The sequence below is a fragment of the Lichenostomus cassidix genome, chromosome 2, assembly GCF_008360975.1.
Source record: "Lichenostomus cassidix isolate B80296 chromosome 2, HeHo_3.0, whole genome shotgun sequence".
Classification (NCBI taxonomy): Eukaryota; Metazoa; Chordata; class Aves; order Passeriformes; family Meliphagidae; genus Lichenostomus; species Lichenostomus cassidix.
The window spans coordinates 119,525,623-119,547,777 of record NC_139482.1 but is presented as its reverse complement, the minus strand read 5'-3'; the positions used below and the strand labels follow the sequence as shown (position 1 = coordinate 119,547,777).

Sequence of the window (22,155 nt, the reverse complement as noted above, 5' to 3'; positions counted from 1 at the left end):
AAATATTTAATCAACCAGCATGTTTAGAGAGATTATTGCTATCTATTGTTACTGGTCTTCATAGAGAAATTCATGAAGTCAGATGTGTTCTCAGGTATAGGCTATTTAGATAGAGAAAAAAATATATACATTTCATAATGTATAATTGAGAGTTACAGTACAACAGTAGTTGTGGATCCATAATAGCATCCAACAGCTACAGAGGATGAAATCCTACATTTTTAATTCTATTTTAGTTACTCAGAAAAGTCTCATAAGCATCTTTTACCAAAAATGGTGAAGTGGTCTCGTCATACTACACTTTTCAGACATGAGATATAAAATAAATGCTAAACATGAATTGAATTTAATCTGATTTTTTCCCCCCAGAAATAAATCCTTTCTTTAAAGAATGTACATATGATTCCTGCAAGACCACATAGCCAATACCAAAGTCTGTGCATGATCTAGAACTATTTTTATTCTGTGTGGTTTGGTTGTATTTCTTCACTGAATAATTATGAAGGACGAAGAGAAGAGATGTAATCAGGGATGCTACTGGCTGTGGTCCCAATGTCCATTTGTGCCAATTAAACCAAGGTTCATATAATCATTTAGTGCCCCACTCAGCTGAGGACATTTTCAGAAATCATCAGACTTCTTTTTTGTTTTATTTGTGTTTAGGGCTTTTACTTTATTTCATGGCAATTATACTAAGAGAAATTGTCTGCTGTATGCAGTTTTGCTTTTCTCAGAAACTCTCTTTAGGGGTTTGATTTAGTTAGAACTAGATGTTGTGCTTATTTTTGATTGAAATGTGAAACTATGAGGTTTGACTACTTAAACTTGTCTGACAAAACCACTTGTGAACAAAACTTATTACCTGAGAAATACAGGTACAATTTTTGCATGTGGAGGCTTTTGTGCACAAAATATTAGATCATAAATATCATTAACACTGCATTTGTTAAGAACAAACTTCCATTCCTTGAGTGCCATTTGACTACTTTGGCCTCTTCCATGGAAGGCATGGTGAGGTTTTATTTGGCTCTCCATATAAACTATATCAGTTTTGATGCTTTAGGACAGTTTTAGTTTGCCCTGTGTGGGAATGGATCAAAATATGTCAGCTGGAGTCAGTGCAATGTTGCATGTACAGCCTGTGCTGGCTCTTCCCTTGGACTCCTGGCAAGATAACTAAGTTTTGCCAGGAGGTGCAGCAATATTGCTTCTTGAAAGGACTAGCAAATTCCAGTTCAGAATGGCTTTCTGGCATTACTAAAGAACATCTACTTATTTTATGCATTAACCATTCACATTTTAATCAAAGTTAATAAGCCGTAATTTTGCACATTTTCTTCTTTTTTTCAGACCTTTTCCCCTTTCATCTTCACTAAAACAAAACTGAAATACTAAATTGGTATAAATTCTAATTGATATTTACAAAATTGGCATGTTTGTTTTTATATTGATATCTGTTTAATTCATTTATGTTAATGCATTCGGGGCAACAGAAATGGGAAAGTAAATGGCATTCCGAAACTATTTTACAAACTCTTAATTCAGCTGTATCGTAAATGAGGCAAATATATGCGGCAATATATAGACTACTTCTTACTGGGATAAACAATTATAAATGCTGCCAAATTCATTTTACTGAAAGCTGAACAATTTCGTTAGCTGGAGGGAAGGTGATTATTACATAAGGAACTGGAAATTGCTACCCTGTATTCATTGAAATAAATGAGACACTTGCATTAAAAAGGTCTGTTTCTTGATGGAAAAGAACATTTTTAAGAGGTTGTCTTGTAGAAAGGTAACTGGGGAAAAGGTCCTGCATGTATTACTCTGGAATATTTAATCAACATACATTGGAAGCTTCCTGTTTTCCATGGTAATCACTGTAAATTTATTAAGTGGTTCTTATTACTACATTACAGGTGTTACCATCCTAGAAAGTAAATATTGCTCAGGACTGTGATTAATTTTCTCTCAAATTAAGTCTGGACCCAAAGATGACTCAAGTTAATGGAAAAGCTCCCATTGATTTTTTTTTCCAATCATCTTTGGATATTATCTGTAATTAAATAGATTTTTTTGTGTACTTTGTCCAGCTCATCAAGTTTGACTCGCAACTCAGGATCTAGAAGAAATGATACCTAAACCATCATAAAAAATACATACATCTCATTGGTTCATTTGCTTGTATCTTCCTGCTCCCTTGGTGGGATTTTTTAGATAAAAATGTTTATGCTCATAGTAGTAACTTTGCTGATATGACCACAGTGATATTGTGACTATAGTGACCATACTGTCCTGGCAATATGTGTCTAGTGCAAAAGTAGACAAAACAGAATAAAAATATGCCCACTGTTGATACAGCTACTTTGGCATCAAAATTGACTTGGTTCATAATGCTTATGCTGAAGAATAAAAAATTAATATAGATTGAGCTATGCAGATTGAATTATAGTAATTGCTGGATGCATTACTTCTTGAATCGTGTTCATACAGTGTAGAGGTTTGGAAAGAACTTGTTCTGGAACTTGTTTGATAGGTAAGACCACATCATTCAAAGGGCTACAATTTTTGCATTTTTCTGTAGTGTCAATCCTGGTATTTTCAAGTTAGAATTTTATTTTGAGAATTTAAATGCATGGAAAGGTTCTCTAGCAAAAGCTGTAAGTTCACTACACCTAGAGGTAAGCCACTATTATTTTGGCATCTGAAACTTCATATATAGATGACTGGACTGTGGCTGATGATTAGAAAACCTAGTAGTTTTATTGAGACATGATGTATTTATTTATCAATTTATGTAATGTGAAACTACTTATCTGGAGCATCTGGAGTTACTAAGAATGCCTGTATATCTGCTATGCTTATAAGGGGCAACACAATTTAAAAGTTTCATTTATTCATTATTCATCCTTAAATTTGGAATTCTTTTTTGCAGGGAGCTAATATTGATAGTGTTGACATAGAAGGTCGATCCCCACTTCTGCTGGCCACTTCTTGTGCCTCATGGAAAATTGTGAATTTACTACTCGCAAAAGGTAAAAAGGAATATAAATATCCTATACACTTCCTTTGAGCAGGTTTCATACATGTTAAAACTGTGCATCCAATTTTCCTCTCAATTTGAATTCTCTACTTCAGCACCTAGTCCAGGAGCAGCTGAGCTAAACAGCTGCACACTGCTGGTGTCCCCTGAAAGAAAGGAAGAATTGGTGTGATGATTTCACCCCTTTTAGCACAGAGTGAACAGGCTGTAGGAGAATGTGTATGCCATATGTCATGCCTCTCAAGGTGGAGATGGCACTGGCAATCATCCCTGCACTCCTTAGCAGCTCACAAAATAAATTGTTTGCAGAATAAATACACCACTTATACAGAGTCATATTTTGTACTAGAAACCAATCTTTCAATGTTAAAGCCTACAGTTCAGGCCTTATCTGTGTTTTTTTTAAAATCACAGTCACCTTGAAAATGTTTGATCTGTATCTCTTACTTGCTGCATTTTGGTGCAAGTTAATGATTATTACTGTATTTCCTTTTGTTAATAGTATGACTGATTTTGTTAGAAAGCCTTACAGTAAGTTTTGAAACTGAAATAAGGTTACAACTTTAAAGATTAGAAGAGGTGATTATCTGCACCTTAAATTTGCTCTTGATTTGTGTCTTGGAATATAAGGGCCCCATATAAATCTTAGGTCTGCAATGAAATGCAAAATGCAACACACAAGATTATGATGAAAGCTGAATGTCAGAAGAGGTGATTTTGTTGGGAAGCAAAATTATATGCTGCATGGCTTACTTGAAAGAATATTTTATAGATTTATGAAATCTATTTTATCAAATTTTATAGATTTATAAACATATTTGTTCAATATTCCTTCCTTTGCCTTAAATATCATTATGTAGTGCCGAGAACCAGCAGTTTTGAAGTTGCTGGTGTTTATTTCCATATTTATTTAGGAGCAAATGTATCATTAAAAGATCATCTTGGTCGGAATTTCTTGCATCTGACTGTATTGCAGCCTGGAGGATTACAGCATCTGAATGAGAAATATCTGCAGGTACAGTAAGCATCAATTTATGTCTTTGTGTTACCCTTACTAAGAAAACATAAAGAAGAAAGCAACTACCATTTTATTTTGGTATGTTTGCAAACATTGGTGGTACTTGTTAAGTAGCCCAGTGTCACAAAAAATGGTTTGAAGAGGTACATATCACATACCTCTCATGAAAACATTTCAAAGCCAATAATACAGTTTTCTTATTGCCAGGCAAAGGAATAACATAATCCCATAAATTATTTTGCTGTTGGGGGATTGAATAGCTCAAGAGGTAGGCAATAAAATATAGAACTTTTCACTTCTTTTTCCTAGCTTGCATGCTGTAAATCTAGGAGACATGCTCATAATTGGTCAAGATCTCTTTTGCAGCATATTCTGCAGGAGCTTTCTGTGGACTGGACCATAATGAAGTCTTGGATTTGATTTTTAAAAGAATTTCAAACATAAATTTGTATTTGGCTATGTTGAAATGAAGCACTCATATTGATAGAGGCCAAGATTGCTTGAAAAAGTTAAGCTGATAGCCTCCAGAACTCCAGAAATAACCTTTTAAATGTGAATCAAATATAACTCATCTTACAACATGTGCTGAAATCTGTGAACACCTTTGATTACAAATTCAGAATGGATTTAACCTCCCTTTTTAGCCAATGTAGTGAATGAGTTTTACAACAGGGAGATAACAACTGTCAGTTTTCTGCACTGACTTTCTGAGTAGTGATCATATTAATAATTCAGACAAATGAGTGGATTGGACTGTGGGAAGACTTTTTAGTTGCTTTAAGAAAGGTTATAGGATAGTGTTAGACAAGGTACAGAGGAAAATGGGGAAATGAAGATGAAAAACAGAAAGGGGAAATAAATTTAGGCTGTAAACCAGTGAACTACTGGGTTTTGAGAGTCAGAGGTTTTGCTACCGAATATAGACTATAAGACTAACTTTATGTTTAGTACTTCTGCTGTCAGCAGTGAGAAGGTTGTTGGAATGGCAGCAGTGAAGAATTTTCTGTATTGTGCTGTGGATGGGTTGCAGTAAGGATGCAGAATGGCAAACTCTTGTGTTCTCTGACGAGTAGTTTTTTGTAAAAATGGTGACCCACAAATCAGCAGATTAAAAAGTGCTCATTGTTCCTAAATTTACTTTTACTGAAGTTTATTTTTTATTTTTAGATACTGCTTTAAGGTATGAATGCTACTGTAAGCTATTAGAAGCTGTGGAGCATAAGATGTAATTCTGTGCTTCTGTTTTTGGGTATTTCTTGGGGGATAACAGATGGAACATATTAAAAATCTCGTAGTGGATGAAGATAACGAAGGATGCACTCCATTGCATTATGCATGCAGACAAGGTGTGGCCCTCTCTGTAAATAATTTACTCAGCCTCAATGTTTCCATCTACTCTAAGAGCAGGGACAAGAAGTCACCACTACACTTTGCTGCCAGGTTAGTAGCACAGTCTAGGCAATGGAATCCATGCTGTGGTTTTCATTCCTGTATTTTTGACATTAATTTCCATGTGTATCTTGCAAAGCTATGGGCGCATCAACACGTGTCAGCGACTTATAAGAGATATGAAAGACACCAGACTTCTGAATGAAGGTGACAAGAAGGGAATGACTCCCCTTCACCTGGCAGCCCAGAATGGTCATGAGAAGGTAGTTCAGTTTCTTCTGAAGAGAGGGGCTCTTTTCCTGTGGTAAGTATACAGATTTTCATTCATTAAGCCAAAAAAGAACTATCCCCCTATGTTTTATGTCCATCTGCTTGTAATTTAATGCAATATAAATAATGTATATATCTTAATATATGCAAATACAAACATACTGTATAACAGCATGGTTATAAAATATTTGCAAAACAGATTAATGGCTAACTGTAGAGCCAAGGCTTCTAATTCTAAGACAACAGAGGTTTCTCTAAATCCAATTGAGAAGAATATTTAATGTTTTCATTAAAAAAAATGTTGGTTTGGAAATATTACAACCATTTTAGCTTCACTCTCAGGCTTGAGTAGGGTTTCTTAGGACTGATGGCTCACAGGCTTTCTGCCTTGCATTGTAAGTCCTGCTTTCATGTCAAAGATCCTCAGGTCTCACAAAGAGAGATGAAAAGAGAGAGACCTAAGTACTTTCATTGAGTTGTACCTTTTACCTCTGAATGGTGCATTGATCATCACATAGTAGTTGACAGTAGGTATGGACATCTCTGCAGCAGTCATACCAAAGAAAAGAGGTCTGAGTCAAAGGAGCAGGCATTCACATTTACTTTAAATTTATAAAAAGCTTTTTATTTATATTTGCTAATTTTATCCCATTACATGGAAGTGATTATAAAGGCTGGACAGCCCTGCACCATGCTGCCTTCGGAGGATACACTCGCACCATGCAGATCATTTTGGATACTAACGTGAAGTGTACTGACAGAGTGGATGAAGAAGGGGTATGTGTTCCCATAATATTATTTGTTTCTTGTCTGCTATGACTTCTAGACCAAATGTCACTAATAGGCTATTAGTAGTTTTCCACTGTGCTTTACATGTGTAATAGTTCATTTCCTGTGGCAGACTCAGTGCTGTTATATTTCACCACTGTTGAAAGTTCATTTCTTGAATAAATATATGATTGCCTAAATTGTCATCCAATTATTTTATGTGAGAGATAAAAAAGATGCAAATAGCCTAATAGAAAACATTAAATACTGAGTGTATTAGACGTGTTCCTCTTGCCCCCTATACAATGCAAAAATATTTTTGCAATGTAGTAGAAACATTGGTAATATAAATTTAAAGAATTTACACAGATTTTTAAAAATCTGGTATCAGCAATAGCTCATTAACATATTGTTTCAAATCTGCTGCACAATGATGTCCAACAAAACCAGCATCTATCTTGCTCTGAAGTCTGGGCAATTGCAGCGTGTATTAAATCAAGGCTGAATCCCTTTCTTGGACTGAAGACCTCTTGTACAAACCTGGCCCATCAGAAGCTGAGAGTGATAATTTTAAAGAGCTATTCAATTTCCAACACAGAAGCTGCTGCTAATTTCTCTAAGAACTGATGTTGAAAACATTTAGAATTAGTAGATTAGAAAAAAATCTTGACTGTAAATTTATGAGAAGCCGATTGTTAGTCCTTAATTTCCCTTGGAAAAATCTGGGTGCATTCAGAAGGCTCTCAAAAATCAGTTTCGGTGTAACTTGATTCCTAAACCACTAATTCCCTTACTTTTATGAAAATACCAAAGAAAAAAGAATTCCACTTATAAAACAGTGCCCTCATATTTTCTTAAAAATTTGTTTGTATGAACACATCTGGATATAATTGGATACTTCTCTTCCTCATTATCACATGCAGGTGTTCTGTGTCTATAGATACCATCATTTTTACCTATTTGTGACTTGCAGTTCATTAATTACAAAACTAAAAGTCATTAATGAATTGGCTTTTCTTACCTACAGTGAGTTTCCTCTTCAGCTTTTGCCCTACTGTAGATGTAGACATAAAGAACTTGTAGTCTCTCTATTGGAATTCTGTAATCTATCAGAATCTCTGACAATATTCTAATGTTTTATGTTGCTAGTAAAAGCATTCGAGACTTGCAGCTGAGAAAAGAATGTGGCTTTTCAATGTGGGAAAGCACTGAACTTTTTTTAAGTTACTCACATACTGCTGTACTGCTTGTCTGCACAGAACACAGCTTTGCACTTGGCTGCACGAGAAGGACATGCAAAAGCAGTGAGGTTACTTCTTGACTATGGTGCGAAAATTCTTTTCAACAAAGCAGTAGCTTCTTTTTTCCATGAAGCAATACACAATAGGAGAAAAGACGTAGTGTCTGCTGTCATCTTACACAAAAGGTAAGGTATACAGAAAATGCTTTTTGAATTTATTTTCCAATGTGTTTTGGTTTAGTTTTCTTAAATGAGATTAAGTTCTGAAAATCTGTAGTTTAGTAAGTAAAACTGAGTACTTAGTTTAAAATATCCAGAGGTTCTGTTCTATTCTAATGAGCAAAAATAAAAAATGTCATAATTGTAATGACCATTAGATACCTGGCATGTTGTTTTCAGATTAAATTGAAATTACACAGTATTTGGATTCTGTGTAAAAAGCCCCAAACATGTAGAAGCCATCAGAAATAATTTTGACCTTTCACATAATGCTTCAATGTCTAGATAATTTTAATTAAAATGTGAATACAACTGAAATAATTAAAGAGATTTAATTTAAAATCATGGTTTTAAATGTTAAAATATTTTAAAATGTGGCATTTCCACTGCACTTTAGAGTATTTTATATTACAGTATAGTGAAACCCCACTTTAGGAATAAAGTGTTGCACCATTGCCTAATGATTACATCTTTTGGTAAGAATTACAGAAATACTGACAGAATTTTACTGTATTTATTATTACTTACCTAATTTTGCAACCCAAGATTCCAGAATTCATTCCAGTTTCATATTTTTTGGAGGTCATAGCATAGTTGAAACATTTCTGTTTAATTGATAACAGAATTTAACATGAATCATTCTACAGAAGCATCCAGAATATTACTCAGTTACTCCCCAAACAGCTTAGTTTCCATTTAATAGTGCATAAAATTGTTATATGTAATGATTTTCAATATCTTAAATAAAACTCAAATAAACTAAAAGTAGTTAATTTAAAACAGAAGCAATTAAATAATTTTCCATTATCTTAAATAATTTTTTGCAGATGGGAAGAAGCTGTTGTGACTTTCTCTCACTATTCCAGTGCCAATAAGTGTCCTTTGCTGGAAATGGTTGAGTATCTTCCTGATTCGTTTAAAGTAAGTTTTCTGCACATATTAAAGAAACGACTGCACAAAATAACCTTAGTTATGTTGCATTGATTTTTCTTATTGCTATCATCACTAATACATATTATTATAAAATAGAAAAAATATAAATTCACAAAATTATTTAATTGTATTTTTGTGATAATTTCAGTTTGTCCAGTTTAAGTTCTTCAGTATTAGAAGAGTTCTTAGCTTCCTGAGATCCATGGAGTTATAAGAGTACAAAAGTAATATAAAAAGACATTTAAATGTAATAAAAGTCATAAGTGAATTGGGTTCAAAACCGTTTGAGATATTTTCACTCTCTCAGTTAACTGCTAAATGACACAAAAGAATTTCTTTTTATTAAAATAGCAAGTGACTTGTTATGTATTCATTCATGAACAACTCACACTTCATACCTGTAAACTAGCATGTAGCCTTGTAAACTGCATAGTTTATATTTAACTCCTACATCTAAACTGTGGAGTTTTACATCTTCAAAATGTACATCATGAAATCTGACTGGATCATCACTTCCATTAGATGATTGTTGTATTTGACAGTCACTTTCTCATGGTCCAAACACATTCCTTCTTTTGAACATTGTCTCTATCACCTTAATTTACTTTTCTGTTCATCTGCATAGCTGGTGTTGGACAACTGCATAATTGAGTCTTCAGAGGAGAAGACAAGTCGAGACTTCTATGTAAGTAAATGCAAAAGTCTGGGAAAGTAACCAATACATATATTTTAATGTCTGCCAATTTCAAATATGTAAGATACACTTGTAGATGAATATCAGATCTTAACACAGAACAACAGGTGACAGATCTTACTTTATCCTCTGGACTGTAAATGGCTTTATCAGTTTCTATAATCTTCATGCTTATGCATTTTAATAAGAGTGACATTAAACTGCAGTCTATAAACTGTATCTTTGCTGTGTTATTTTTTGCAGTCAAGCTGCCTATCAAAGGTTATGGGTATTTCAAAATAGCAGTGAGAGAAGACACATAATATCTATTTATGCATACCAAAAGTATGCTTATAATAAGTAGTGCAATTGTCATCAGTAATTTAGAGTTCAACATGTTTCTTTTTTTTGTAAATGCTTGTTCAAAATCTTAAGGAGTAGATTGCTTTTAACAATGCTAGGGAGGCATGAATGCTCTACAGTAATGTTATCTTTGTAACAATATTGAAAACCACCTTATCAATGATTATATTGGATTGTGTCCACATCAGTAACAGAAAACTTGCAAATTTTTTGCTACTGTGCATTTTCTTTATATTATGTTATCAAAGCCATATAACTTTTAAAGACAAACTTTTCTTTAAAGTTGGCACTAAAACAAATTACAATTATGAAAATGACCTTTTCTAATAGTAACATTTTAGCAAGAAATGTGCCCTTTTTGTTTTATAATTCAAAATAGCTGTTTGTTTAAACATCTTGCAGCCACAAGTGTGTACCTTGCTGGCATGTTTTCAGCTAACAATGAATATACATTGTAGTTCTGACTACTTTGACACAATATGCTTTATTTTCTCTAAAGGATAGCCTTTTCTGTATCAAGAACGTAATCTGGGATAATAATTAGCATTACATTTAAATTTTGGTGTATGTGTGTTATATAGGTTGAATATAACTTCAGATATCTTCAGTGTCCCTTGACACTTAACAAGAAACTAAAGGAGGGTGAAGATATTTTCTATGAACCACTTACCACTTTAAATGTAAGTTCTAGTTTTACTCTGACATCATTGCCTTCTGTCTTGGTTTAGATAAAATCGAGAGGTTTGAATTTTTCATCATAATATGTCTTCTCCAAAGCCCATAACTCTATATATTTAAAGTATATTGAAATGAATGGTGGGCCAATCTGTCCTCTCATTCTTTGTCAGGAAATGTTTATATACCAAACTTTCTGGCTTAATATGCTTACTTTTTGAGATTCCTGTTGGCAATTAGTTGTTATACTGCCTAATAACAAATAAATAAATAAATATTTTCTCATTAAATGTAAAAGCGTGGTCTCAGAGGTATGGTTGAAAATAGTCTGTACAATTTTTTGAAGCTTGAAATAGACTAACAGAGCCATAGCAGAGAAGCTGAATGCCTTAGCAGGCAGAGAGGGCAGGATAGTGATGGGTTTGGGTCAGAGTGCTTAATCAAAAGAGGTTTGCAATATCATACACACATTTTACTTTTCATTAGGGTAATATTCAGATAAAAAAGGTGCCTAGCCACTTTGCTTACCTAGATGAATTAAGTTTGGTCCTTCTTTATTCATGTTTTGTAGGCCATGGTACGCCACAATCGCATGGAGCTGCTCAGTCATCCTGTGTGTAAAGAATATTTGCTTATGAAATGGTTGGTCTATTTTAATGTACATCAAATATAATAGTGCATATCAAGATAAAGATTATTGTGCCTGAAAGTTGTTTATTAAAATGTACCTATTTATAGTGTTGCTGAGGAAAATGTCTTTTCCATAAAATGTAACTTAGCATTTAGTAAAGATTTTTTGATATTTACAACAAAGACAACTACTGTCTTTGCTTCCTCTTTATTGCAAAAATATGTAATAAGATTGCAAAGTTAAAAAGGAAAATAACAGTATTTCAGAATGACAAATATACTTTTGACCACACAAATGATGAACACATTCATCACAACGGGACGTTTATTTCCTCATCTTGAAGACATTGTTGGCTGTTACAATTGATTGTATGCTCTTCTAAGTTTGTAAAGTGTTGTAACTTTAACATTCTTACTTTCAAGGATGGCCTATGGGTTTCGAGCACATCTCATGAATTTAGGCATATATTCTCTTGGTCTCATCCCACTGACTCTTCTGGTCACTCACATACAACCAGGAAGACCTTTGAATGGCACAGAGCTCTATGAAGCAAGACCATTAGAATATGAGGTACTTCTACTAGTAGTCACAATATGTTTAGGATTTTTATAGCAAAAAGGAATGATTATTTACATAACTTCTAGATTTATTTATGATCCAACAACTCTAAGGAAAAGAATTGAGGTGTATATTTCTAAACATTCATCAGCAACCTCTGTAGATAATTTTCAGTTCTCCTTTCTTATTTTTAATCCTATCTGAAAAATTTACATTTGGTATGTGGTTGCTTCAGTTTGTTCCCTGAAGTGAATATTTGGTTAATATTGAAGGAAAACACTTCACATGAGAGGAAAGACATAGTACTGAACCAGGAACTCAAAAAGGATGTGCTAGCAGAAATATGAAACAAAATCAACTCAAGGGATATAAAAGGTTCATGAAGATATCCTGATATATGAAAAAATCATGAGAATCACACATACAGCCCAACCCAGTACATGGATTTCACAATAAATATCAGTAAAACAGAACTTAGATTGTAATAAGTTTGTATGACACAAGCTAACGGTTACTTAACTTGGCCATATAGTGTATAGGTAATAGGTAGAGCTGAAATGAACTTTAATAATTTCTAATTCTTTTTTGCTTTGATTTTTGTTTCAGGACTCTTACTTCACAAGGGTGTGTATGTGTTTAGTTTTAATTATGAGTTTACTGGGCATCTGCAAAGAAATATTTCAGCTGATTCAACAGGTAAGTACATAGAGAAATAACATTATTCAGACAGTGTACTTGCATGGCAGTTTGTGTGATACTGAAATTAATCTGATTTTTTTCTTGATTAGAAGGGGAATTCCAAATTATACATTTTAATTTATATATGTATATAAAGAATAAACCTAAGAAGAGAATTTAAATTGGTGTACTGAAGTCAGTGCTTTAATGATGGACGACTTGTAAATATTAACCTGTCTCTCTTAAATCCTAGAAATTGAAATATTTGTTGGATTACTCCAATCTACTGGACTGGACCATTTATACTACAAGCATAATTTTTGTGTCTTCTTTATTTATTAATACACCAGCTCATTTGCAGTGGGAATGTGGAGCAATTGCTGTATACTTGTCTTGGATGAACTTCTTGCTTTATCTTCAACGGTAAATTTTTTTATAGGCTTTTCAATAACATATTTTAATATTTTCAGATATTTTACATATCCTAAACTGTGACTGATCAAGTTTGACAATGCCCATTTTGTATTTCTATTTTTTCCAAACTATACAACTTTCCAGATTAAGACTGTCCAAATTTTTTAATCTCTGTTGAACTGTAAAGTCATTTTTAGAGTTTTCATGTAAAGCATCACCGAATATGTTATAGCAAATATAGAAATAACAATATTTATTTTAATTTTAATTAACCAAAGCCATGCCTGTATCTTTTAAAAGTCATCTTTCATTACGCTGTATAGACTTTGACTTTAAAAGAACCCAGAAGGCTATGAATTATGAGCGGCATAAGACAGTCAGGTTTTATGAGTAATACCTGGTAGAAGGTAAATTTTTTTATCATTTTACATATTAATTGGCACATTGGCACATTTTTACACCGTGGTATCCTGTAAAAGAAGTACAATGGATGATACTATTTCTTCAGTTGACATCATGTCTGTTTATTGCCCTTAGTTATCTTAAATGGTGTCAGTGGTACAATAGCGTCCAAGAGTTATGAACTGCAGGGGAGCTGGGTGGAGGAAAAAAATAATGTGCATGTAGTGCTTAAGACTAATAAATTAAACACATTTGTGCTTGAGCAGGACTGCGTGTGATAACACTGCATAAGCCTCCTTCCAATTCTTATTGTATATATGCACTAATCACCCCCATGAAGTCTTGCAGACAGACAAACACATTTGCTGATTAATTTCAGGGTTGTTTTACTGTAGTAGGGATGTTTAAGGACATGGTTTGTAAACAGAGTTAATGTCAAAGAGAGCACCTTTATGGACTTGCCTGTGCTGCAAACCTTGTGCTCCCAGTGTCTGACCTCTGATGACTAATGAATGGGCGTGTCCTGTCTGCTCTGGGCAAAATGAGGGTTGAACTGAAGCAGTAAAAAGTAAACAGATGATTGCACAAGCTTTCTTTTGCGGCTGGATCAAATGCCTTCCTGGCCTAACTATTTTTTTAAGTGTGTAGCAGTAGAACTCTACACATGATTTTTTAAACTCATTCAGGCTGTTTTTTCCCAAAGCAACCTGTAGTTCCATTGATTTCGCTTGAATTTCACCTAATTAATGTCCAATAAGTAAGAGATCAGGTTTGCTTTATTTCCAGCTTGACCTTTTTGGTCTTGCACAGTGTTTCAAAGTGAAAAATCATGTGGAGGGATTTTCACAGTTGCTACTGTAGTAGCATGAAAATTCTCTGGTCCCTGGATTTGACAGAGGACATAAATTCCCCAGATCAGGTTTGAAAGAAAAAGTAATTTTACCTGCTTTGCCTGTTCTGAGATTTAATTGTTATGTTAGCCAAGAATGGAAGAGGCTTGCCAGGTCACAGACTTTTGTTGTAAATACAGGTTGACAGCAGGCTCACAGCTGACACTCACCAGGGTGGCAGGCATCAGCTCCTTACTAGTTCCTGGTACACCTTTTTATACCCTTGCTTCACATGCATATCAGGTGTTTCTTACTACATTACAGCTAGTTAGCAAATTATCCACAGTGCTTTTTCTAATCAGTCATACACGTTTGCATTCTCCACTTCTAACAAAGTTATTTATCTCACTTGTTTAGGGGCACAGCTGTAGCTTATTAAGGTCTAGGTTGCCCACAGCCTTTTCCTATCTTACCACAATAGGTGTCTTAAAATTATACAATTTGCCTTCTCTTCCTGAGCTATGTGTTTCTTTTTGTTTGTTTTTCATACTTTGTATTACTCTAAAACGACATATATGTGGTTTGTTTCACATCTTGTAAAAAGTGAAATCTTTTAAATCAGGCATGTGGCTGCTTCATGAACTATGGTGCCAGTTGTCCATTGTTCTGGTTGCTAATTTGCTTTGAGAAGCAGGAAAAAAGTTGGATAATTTGCTAATGTTGTTGTTCTACATGCAACACTGGTACAATATTGTACTGCTCATGCCTGTGGAGAGAATAAATGTTATCCATGAAAAATGCTATCTTGAAAATTGTTCTCATGCATTAAAATGTACGATTATGCAGTTTAAGCTTGCTGTAAGTAGAATCACTTGTACTCTTTTGGTTGTGAAAATACAACAGGTTTGTTGCCATCACAGAATTTCTCAGAGAGGTAGTGTCTCTTTTCACAGATGAAAATCAGCATTACTTACTGCCTTACATAAATAACTGCAAGGGACTCTAACTTCAGTTTTAGTGGTTTAAGGGTGGACTTGGCAGTTCTAGATTAATGGATGGAGTTGATTACCTTAAAAGTATTTTACAAACTAAATGATTCTATGACTGATTCTATATCTTTTTTGTTTATTTACTGCCTAGGTTTGAGAACTATGGAATCTATGTTGTGATGTTCTGGGAAATTTTGAGGACTTTGATTCGGATTGCTGTGGTTTTCTTTTTCCTGATATTGGCCTTTGGGCTGAGTTTCTTTGTCCTTTTGGGTTCACAGGTTAGTTGAATAACATAGTTCAGTTTTTATCTTATAAATACTGTCTTTGACTAAAGCATCTCAATACTTTATTTGCAAACTTCATCAGCTGGGTTTTTCTTTGTTTTTATATTTCTTTTTGCAGCAAACATACAGCACACCTCTGCTTTCCGTAATGAAGACATTTGCAATGATGCTGGGAGACATTAATTACCATGATGCATTCCTTGATCCTTTACTAAGCAATGAATTGCCATATCCATTCCTGAGTTACACAGTTCTCATTATATTTACCTTGCTTATTCCAATCCTTCTTATGAACTTGCTAGTAAGTAAGCTACTTACTAATGTACAAGAGTGGTTATACACGAGTATATAGAGAGTTCTAGCATACAGAATTACTTCATTAAGTGACAGCCATTCATTATTTAACAAATATTTTCAGTAACAATTGAAATGTCACCATTCTCTGGCCTTGTTTTCCGTCCAGTTTACTGTTCTGAGTATTTTCCCACAGCTCGCTCCTGCAGAATTATTTTGTATTCTTTAGGTAGTTACGGTGATGGAATTTGAATTGGAGCTGCAATGTCTTATTCTGAGGTCTTGATAAAGAAAATTGGGAAACAATGATTTTTGTTTAATCCCTTGTTGTATAATAACCTAGCACTAACAATAATTATTAAAAAAAAAGCCCAATGTCAAATCTTCATTGCACACAAAACAGCAATCAGAAATAGTGTTAGAACTGACTAACAAGCCTGACCTGAACATAAAGAATCAGAAAACATGATAATGGTGAGGAAGGGGTAAAGTATGTAATGTATCTTCAGCCATGTTCCCTTGAACATTTTTTTTTTTTTAGGAAATTATGTTTTCATATGAGCTGAACAATAAAAATCGAACAGCTCATGTTTTTTAAAGTTGTTTATTGCTGCAGTGACCCTACTCAATCAAGAGATCAACAGGTTTCTTAACAATACAGCACTAATGGTGAATCAAAAAAGAAGGGATGTTGTTCTTGACCAAAGAAGCTCTTTAGTGCCTTACAAACAGAGTGTTGTCAGTAAAAACACTGTCTACATCTACTGATACATGTTTTCCAAATATACAAAAAAAAAGTTTTCAAATTCAAGTAAAAAAAGAATTTAACTCTAGAATGATTATTTTATTTAAATATGAATGATAAATACAATTGAAATCACAGACTATGAAAAAATAGATAATTAAATCTTTCTTGTTTTTACTAGATTGGTTTGGCTGTTGGGGATATTGCTGAAGTACAAAAGTATGCTGCACTCAAAAGGATTGCAATGCAGGTGAGTAACATAACATGGAAACATTAAATATTGGAAGTACACATCATTACTGGAACACCATTTAGATAATTAGCTGATTTGTCATCACATTCCTAGCTAACATCTTAGGATCTTGGTAAAGCAAATTGGTGAACATAGCATCTTATTCTGAATATCATTTTCACTCATGTGTGTCATTGCCAAGGAAGTGTACAAGCAAATGCACTTTTAAGAATTTGTCAACTATCAGTTCAATCAATACTGAGTTGTTCCAATACCAGAATCTCAAAATCAATAACTTCAATGCTTGAATTTGCAGAGTTGTCTTTTAGGAGAGAACTTATGCAGTGGAGAGTAGGTACACAAAAATCAAAAGGACACCAAATTCATTCTGCTATACTAAATTGTCATTAGTTAAAAGAGTGCACATCTATGTGGAGTAATTAATTCTGCTAAGATACTCAATACTGGTATGACTGTGTAGTTTTAGTGTCTGGGCTGGACTGTTCAAATATTAAATCACTGCAGTGGAGACTAGTATTAGTGATTTCAATATAATGGCATGATGATTATTTTTTACCTATAATGTGTATTTATCTTAAGACAGCATATCTCATTCTAAATGCAAAACTACATTTAGGTTAACCTTCACACCAACCTAGAGAAGAAGCTGCCATTTTGGTTCTTAAGTCGGGTGGACCAGGAATCAATCACTGTATATCCCAACAGGCCAAGATACTGTGGATTTATGGTAAGATACTGAATATTAGTCAGAATTCTTACCAAAAGAGGATAGGATTGACTTTGTACACACATTGCTAAGGACACTGTGTTAATGAGACTCAATCGTTAACTGATATCTAAGGAATTGTGATTAGACCTTGACTAAGGTAATGAAAATTATAAAGCTGTTTGAGTGCAGCTTTATTCAGATAAAATTAGTGTTTGAATACTCACTGAACTATAATTTTATTAAGTGAGACAAGCTACAAAAGATGTTCGGATGAAAAGAAGAATTTTTCTTTTTGGGCTTTTCTTCTTTTATTTGTTTACTTCACATTTCAGCTGTGGTTTATAGACTGAATTTTCTTATAAAACAAATTTTGCAAAACAAGTGTTTTAATATATATAAAAAATAACATCATAACAGAAAGTCTTTTCAATGTTAACGCTGTGTGAAAACTTATAATTTACATTTTTAATCTATTGTCAGACTATAGGATCTATTTCAGTTTTGTTCCATTTTTTGTTTAGAGTGTGTTCCAATATTGCTTTGGGTGTGAGGACTCTACTACCTATGCCCAGAGCCCTGATACAACATTAGAACTGGAAGTTCTGAAGCAGAAATACAGGTATTTTTTGTGATATTTTACTGATGTAAAAATAAGTAGAGCCAATATTACAGACATACTCGTATTTAAAAAAGCATTCTAAAGCTCCCTGCTGTACCTAAAAAGTAAAAGTCTGTGTTTCCAGCCTAAACCAGCACAGCTTGTTGCTCATTAAAGTAAACTGAAGTAATGGGGAAAGCACATTTTCATTTTTGATGTTTGCATATGGAGGTTTTCAAGGGTTATTGGGAACTCCCAGGAAATGTAATTCCAATTGGTTTGCAAGTATACAAAATCTGTTACTGATTTTCTACTGGTCTGATGGCAAATCAGATTCAAACTTTTTCCCCAAAAATTTTTGTCTTCTTGCACAGACTCAGATTGAGTATTTTTTTTTTTTTTTGCATGAAAAACTCACCAAGAATTGAAGGAAGGTGACACCACACCATACAGATACAGGCAAATAATGGACTTTAGCAACTCTTTCTTCATATGCATAGTACATCAATATCTAATAAAACAGGCTCTTTCTTGGTTGGTTTTTTTTTCCTATAGAGAAGGAAGAAAACTATAATTTTATTAAAATCTTTGCAGTAGGATAACTTGTGGCCGTATCATTACGGAAAGTCATATTTACTGGTCTGAAAATATTGACTGAAAACTCTTACTGCAACAAATCTACTGTTGCCAGTATATTTTTATTATCAGAGTTCAAAACAGAGTTCAGTTACTACAGGAGCTAGTGTCAGTCAGTGCTGGGTGTATATATTTTGGGGTTTTGGTTGGGGGTGGCGTTCTCTTTTGCTTTGTATTTTAATTTTTATGATTTTCACTTCTTTGAAGATGTATTACCGTTTTTTGTTAAAAAACAAACAAAAAAACCAAAACCAACCAACCAACCAACCAAAGAAACCAAAAAAACCGACAAAAACCCCAGCTATATCTAAAGCCCCCAACTGTTCTTCACACAGAACCTTTTCAGTCACACTAGATTTCATGTTGTAATTTTGTGAGTCTAGACATTCTGAAAAGCAGATTTGCAAAACACCTGTTTGGTAGTTTTATAAAGACAGTTCCTAGACATATTTCCCTTTTCTTTCATTGTTTCTTTAAAGATAATAGATACTGTGTTCTGTATGTGTGATGCTAACTTAACTACTTATTTGCATCAATTGCACTTTGGATGGCACTTTGAAAAAGATCAGTAAGTGCCTCATCACTATTTTTAATATGCTGTAAAAGTAGTTGTGAATTTCACTAAATGTTTGTGTTTGCTTAATTGCCATTGCAACTCAGGCCTTTTTCTTGCCAGACAGGAAAATAGGTCAGTAGGAAAACCTGTTGATAGAACTGTCAATAACTTTGTTTTGAGAGTGGAGTTGCTTCTACTTTAACTACATAGTAAGTTACTTTTCACAAGAACCATGGATTCTTTAATCCTATTTCCTGTAACATGGAAAAGTACTTCAGCTTGAAGAATTAAATATGTTCTAGATAATAGTCTGTTAGCAGGAGGGTTAAGCACTGTCAGAAGGGTGAAGTTAAGTACTGTCAGTTTTTACATCTATAATTTTAATAATTTAAATGTCCTCTGAAATCAAATGACAAAGCCTGATGCATATTTGTTTGTTTGTTTGCTTTTTAGGCTCAAAGATATATCAACATTGTTGGAAAAGCAGCATGATCTCATTAAATTGATTATCCAAAAAATGGAGATAGTGTCAGAGGCTGAAGATGAAGACAGCAATGATTTATTTCAGCACAAATTTAGGAAAAGGCAGTTAGAGCACAAGAACAGTAAATGGGATACAGTGTTGAAAGCTGTTAAAACAAACGTGCCTAACCCAAGCACAGAAAAGAACAATAGCTTCTTCTAGACTTGGCTGTGATATCATGTTGTATTATAATTTCGTTCTACTTTGGGGTCACTTATTGTCTTTGCATAATGTGAATGTGATATATCATGTACTCAAGTATAAAAAAAGGCCAGATCCAAAACCAGGATGCAGGTGCTCAAAACAGTATTTAAGGAGACTGGAGATGTCTACATCCAAAACTGTGATCCTAAAAGTGACTGGCTAATCAGGAAAGTGCCTAACTCAACAGATGCCAACCTTGCTCTCCTGGCAGTTCCCAAGGCTTCTGTCTTGATCTGTTCCTGGATTTGGCCCTAGTACACTTAGGTCTGTATGTAATTACATTATTTTCTGTTACGAATATTTTTAGAATTTCTAAATTTTTAGAAATTACATTCTAGTCATTTAGTATTCAGATGTTTGGAGAGAGCCCATGGGTTTTAAGTAGCTTGCAGAAAAAGTACAAAACTAAGCGCTGGAAGTTTTGCTGAGTAGGGACTGCAGGATCAGGCCTGAAAAGTAGGAAAAAAAGGATCATGAAGTTGTAAGGGAAGAGAAGAACTATTTTCTTTTCCAGATGAGTATGAGCAATTCACAGAGGGATCATTTGTACTAGCATGCATATAGCAATGATAGAGTCACATGTTTAATGTTAGTCATTTACAGCTTGCTGCCCTTTCACTGCTAATGCGATTTTGGCCTTCCTGATAACCTAAAACTGATCTTGCTACTTTAATCTGCACTTTGGTTTTATTCATTTACTGAATATTCAGTGCATTATGTAATATATGGTAATATATTAAATTTAAAAATAAACATTAATAAAAATGTGTGTAAGTACCTGAATACATTTGTTTCAAAACCAGTGGTAATAAACCAGTTATGACTATATATGATAGCAAGGCTCTGTGGTCTGCTTTTGAATTCAGACATTTTCTTTAAGAACTTAGTATACATTAATTCTTCTCATAAAACCAAATTATGATTCCTGTTTATTTAAGAGGTAGTCACCAGAGGGTAATTCACACTGTACAGAACTTATGCAGTCTTCAGAAAACACTGGAAGATGCACGGTAAATTAGTGCAACTTGTGCCTTAAAATTACCATGGATGTTCAGTAGGCAAAATTCTTTCTCACCCAACTGCTCTATCTCAGCTTTGATACTTTAAATCCTTGACAGGCAAAATAGAGCAATGAGGAGGCTGCCAGAGGAGCAGCTCTGCTCCAGGGCCAAGCCTGGTGTGACACAGTGAAACAGGGAGAGGATATGTAAGCAGAGTCGGAGCAGAAAAAGTAAAAATATAGCTGTAATCTCTAAAATTTTGCTGTGGCCCCTGAAGTCAGATCTGTTCCTGTGAATAAACTGTTTGGGTTTTCTGCATTGTTGTGCATCTGCAGCTCCCTCTGTGCGTGGAAAGAATAATGCCCAGGTTGTCAGGATAGGGCAGAACTTGAAAAATGTAATTTGAAATTCCTGACAGTCTGTGCCATTAACACTAGATGGCAGTGAGTGATAGCATTTTTGGGTAAGTCAATTGGACCTAAGTGTTTTCAGTGAAGAGGAGCAGCAGTATGTTACAGCAGAAGCAAAGCAGTCAGCACTCACAGTTTTAAAGTTTGAGCCTTTCAAGCCTCTTTAAACAGAACTCTGAGATCTTTATATACAGCTGCCTCTTAGCTTTTCTCAGTGCTCAACTTAAAATTTGAGAAAAGTTTTCCTTTCCAATTTTATATAGAAAGGCATATGTAAGTTATTTTCTAATTAGCTAATATTAAAACATAAAATTATTTACTTAGCTTCTATGGAAATTAATTAAGACTAAGATTATTTAATTGTCATGTGACAGAACTATCTAATAGAGCCTAAGTATGAGAGGTGTAGAGTTTAAGGAAAAGTAGAAGTAGGATCAATTGGAATACAAATCACAATTTAAAAATTGTGTAGACTGAGCTGAAGATACTGGCCCATCTCAGCAATCTCTAGAAGCAGTCCTGTTAGAATCATTATGGTTGGAAAAGACTTCTAAGACCATCAAATACAGCCATTAACACTGCCAGGTCCACCACTAAACCATTACTCTAAGCACCACATCTACATGTTTTTTTAACACTTCCATGGACAGTGATTTCATTCTCTTGGGCAGCCTGACCACCCCTTCAGTGAAGGAATTTTTCCTAATATCCAATCTAAACCTCTGCTGGCTCAACTTGAGCCAATTCATGTTGTCCAATTGCTTCCTACATTGGAGAAGAGACCAACCTTCACCTATCTAGATATGTTACACATTAGATACAACCAAATATATGTTAGCCAAAAGT

General features: G+C 34.1%; 1 protein-coding gene across 1 annotated transcript in view; it reads left to right on the top strand.

Moving 5' to 3' along the window:
• Positions 1 to 20,663, top strand: part of TRPA1 (transient receptor potential cation channel subfamily A member 1) — a 31,051-nt gene extending 10,388 nt beyond the window's left edge. Inside the window, exons 9-27 of the mRNA XM_085053031.1 lie at positions 2,936 to 3,035; positions 3,958 to 4,058; positions 5,332 to 5,501; positions 5,590 to 5,754; positions 6,383 to 6,497; positions 7,748 to 7,914; positions 8,775 to 8,868; positions 9,506 to 9,565; positions 10,498 to 10,596; positions 11,163 to 11,233; positions 11,645 to 11,792; positions 12,387 to 12,476; positions 12,712 to 12,881; positions 15,245 to 15,374; positions 15,499 to 15,681; positions 16,601 to 16,669; positions 17,289 to 17,399; positions 17,903 to 18,000; positions 19,625 to 20,663. Of these exons, the coding sequence (XP_084909157.1) occupies positions 2,936 to 3,035; positions 3,958 to 4,058; positions 5,332 to 5,501; positions 5,590 to 5,754; positions 6,383 to 6,497; positions 7,748 to 7,914; positions 8,775 to 8,868; positions 9,506 to 9,565; positions 10,498 to 10,596; positions 11,163 to 11,233; positions 11,645 to 11,792; positions 12,387 to 12,476; positions 12,712 to 12,881; positions 15,245 to 15,374; positions 15,499 to 15,681; positions 16,601 to 16,669; positions 17,289 to 17,399; positions 17,903 to 18,000; positions 19,625 to 19,856 (2,373 nt within the window). The 3' untranslated portion in view covers positions 19,857 to 20,663. The remainder of the gene's footprint in view (positions 1 to 2,935; positions 3,036 to 3,957; positions 4,059 to 5,331; positions 5,502 to 5,589; positions 5,755 to 6,382; positions 6,498 to 7,747; positions 7,915 to 8,774; positions 8,869 to 9,505; positions 9,566 to 10,497; positions 10,597 to 11,162; positions 11,234 to 11,644; positions 11,793 to 12,386; positions 12,477 to 12,711; positions 12,882 to 15,244; positions 15,375 to 15,498; positions 15,682 to 16,600; positions 16,670 to 17,288; positions 17,400 to 17,902; positions 18,001 to 19,624) is intronic.
• The last annotated feature ends 1,492 nt before the right edge of the window (positions 20,664 to 22,155 follow it).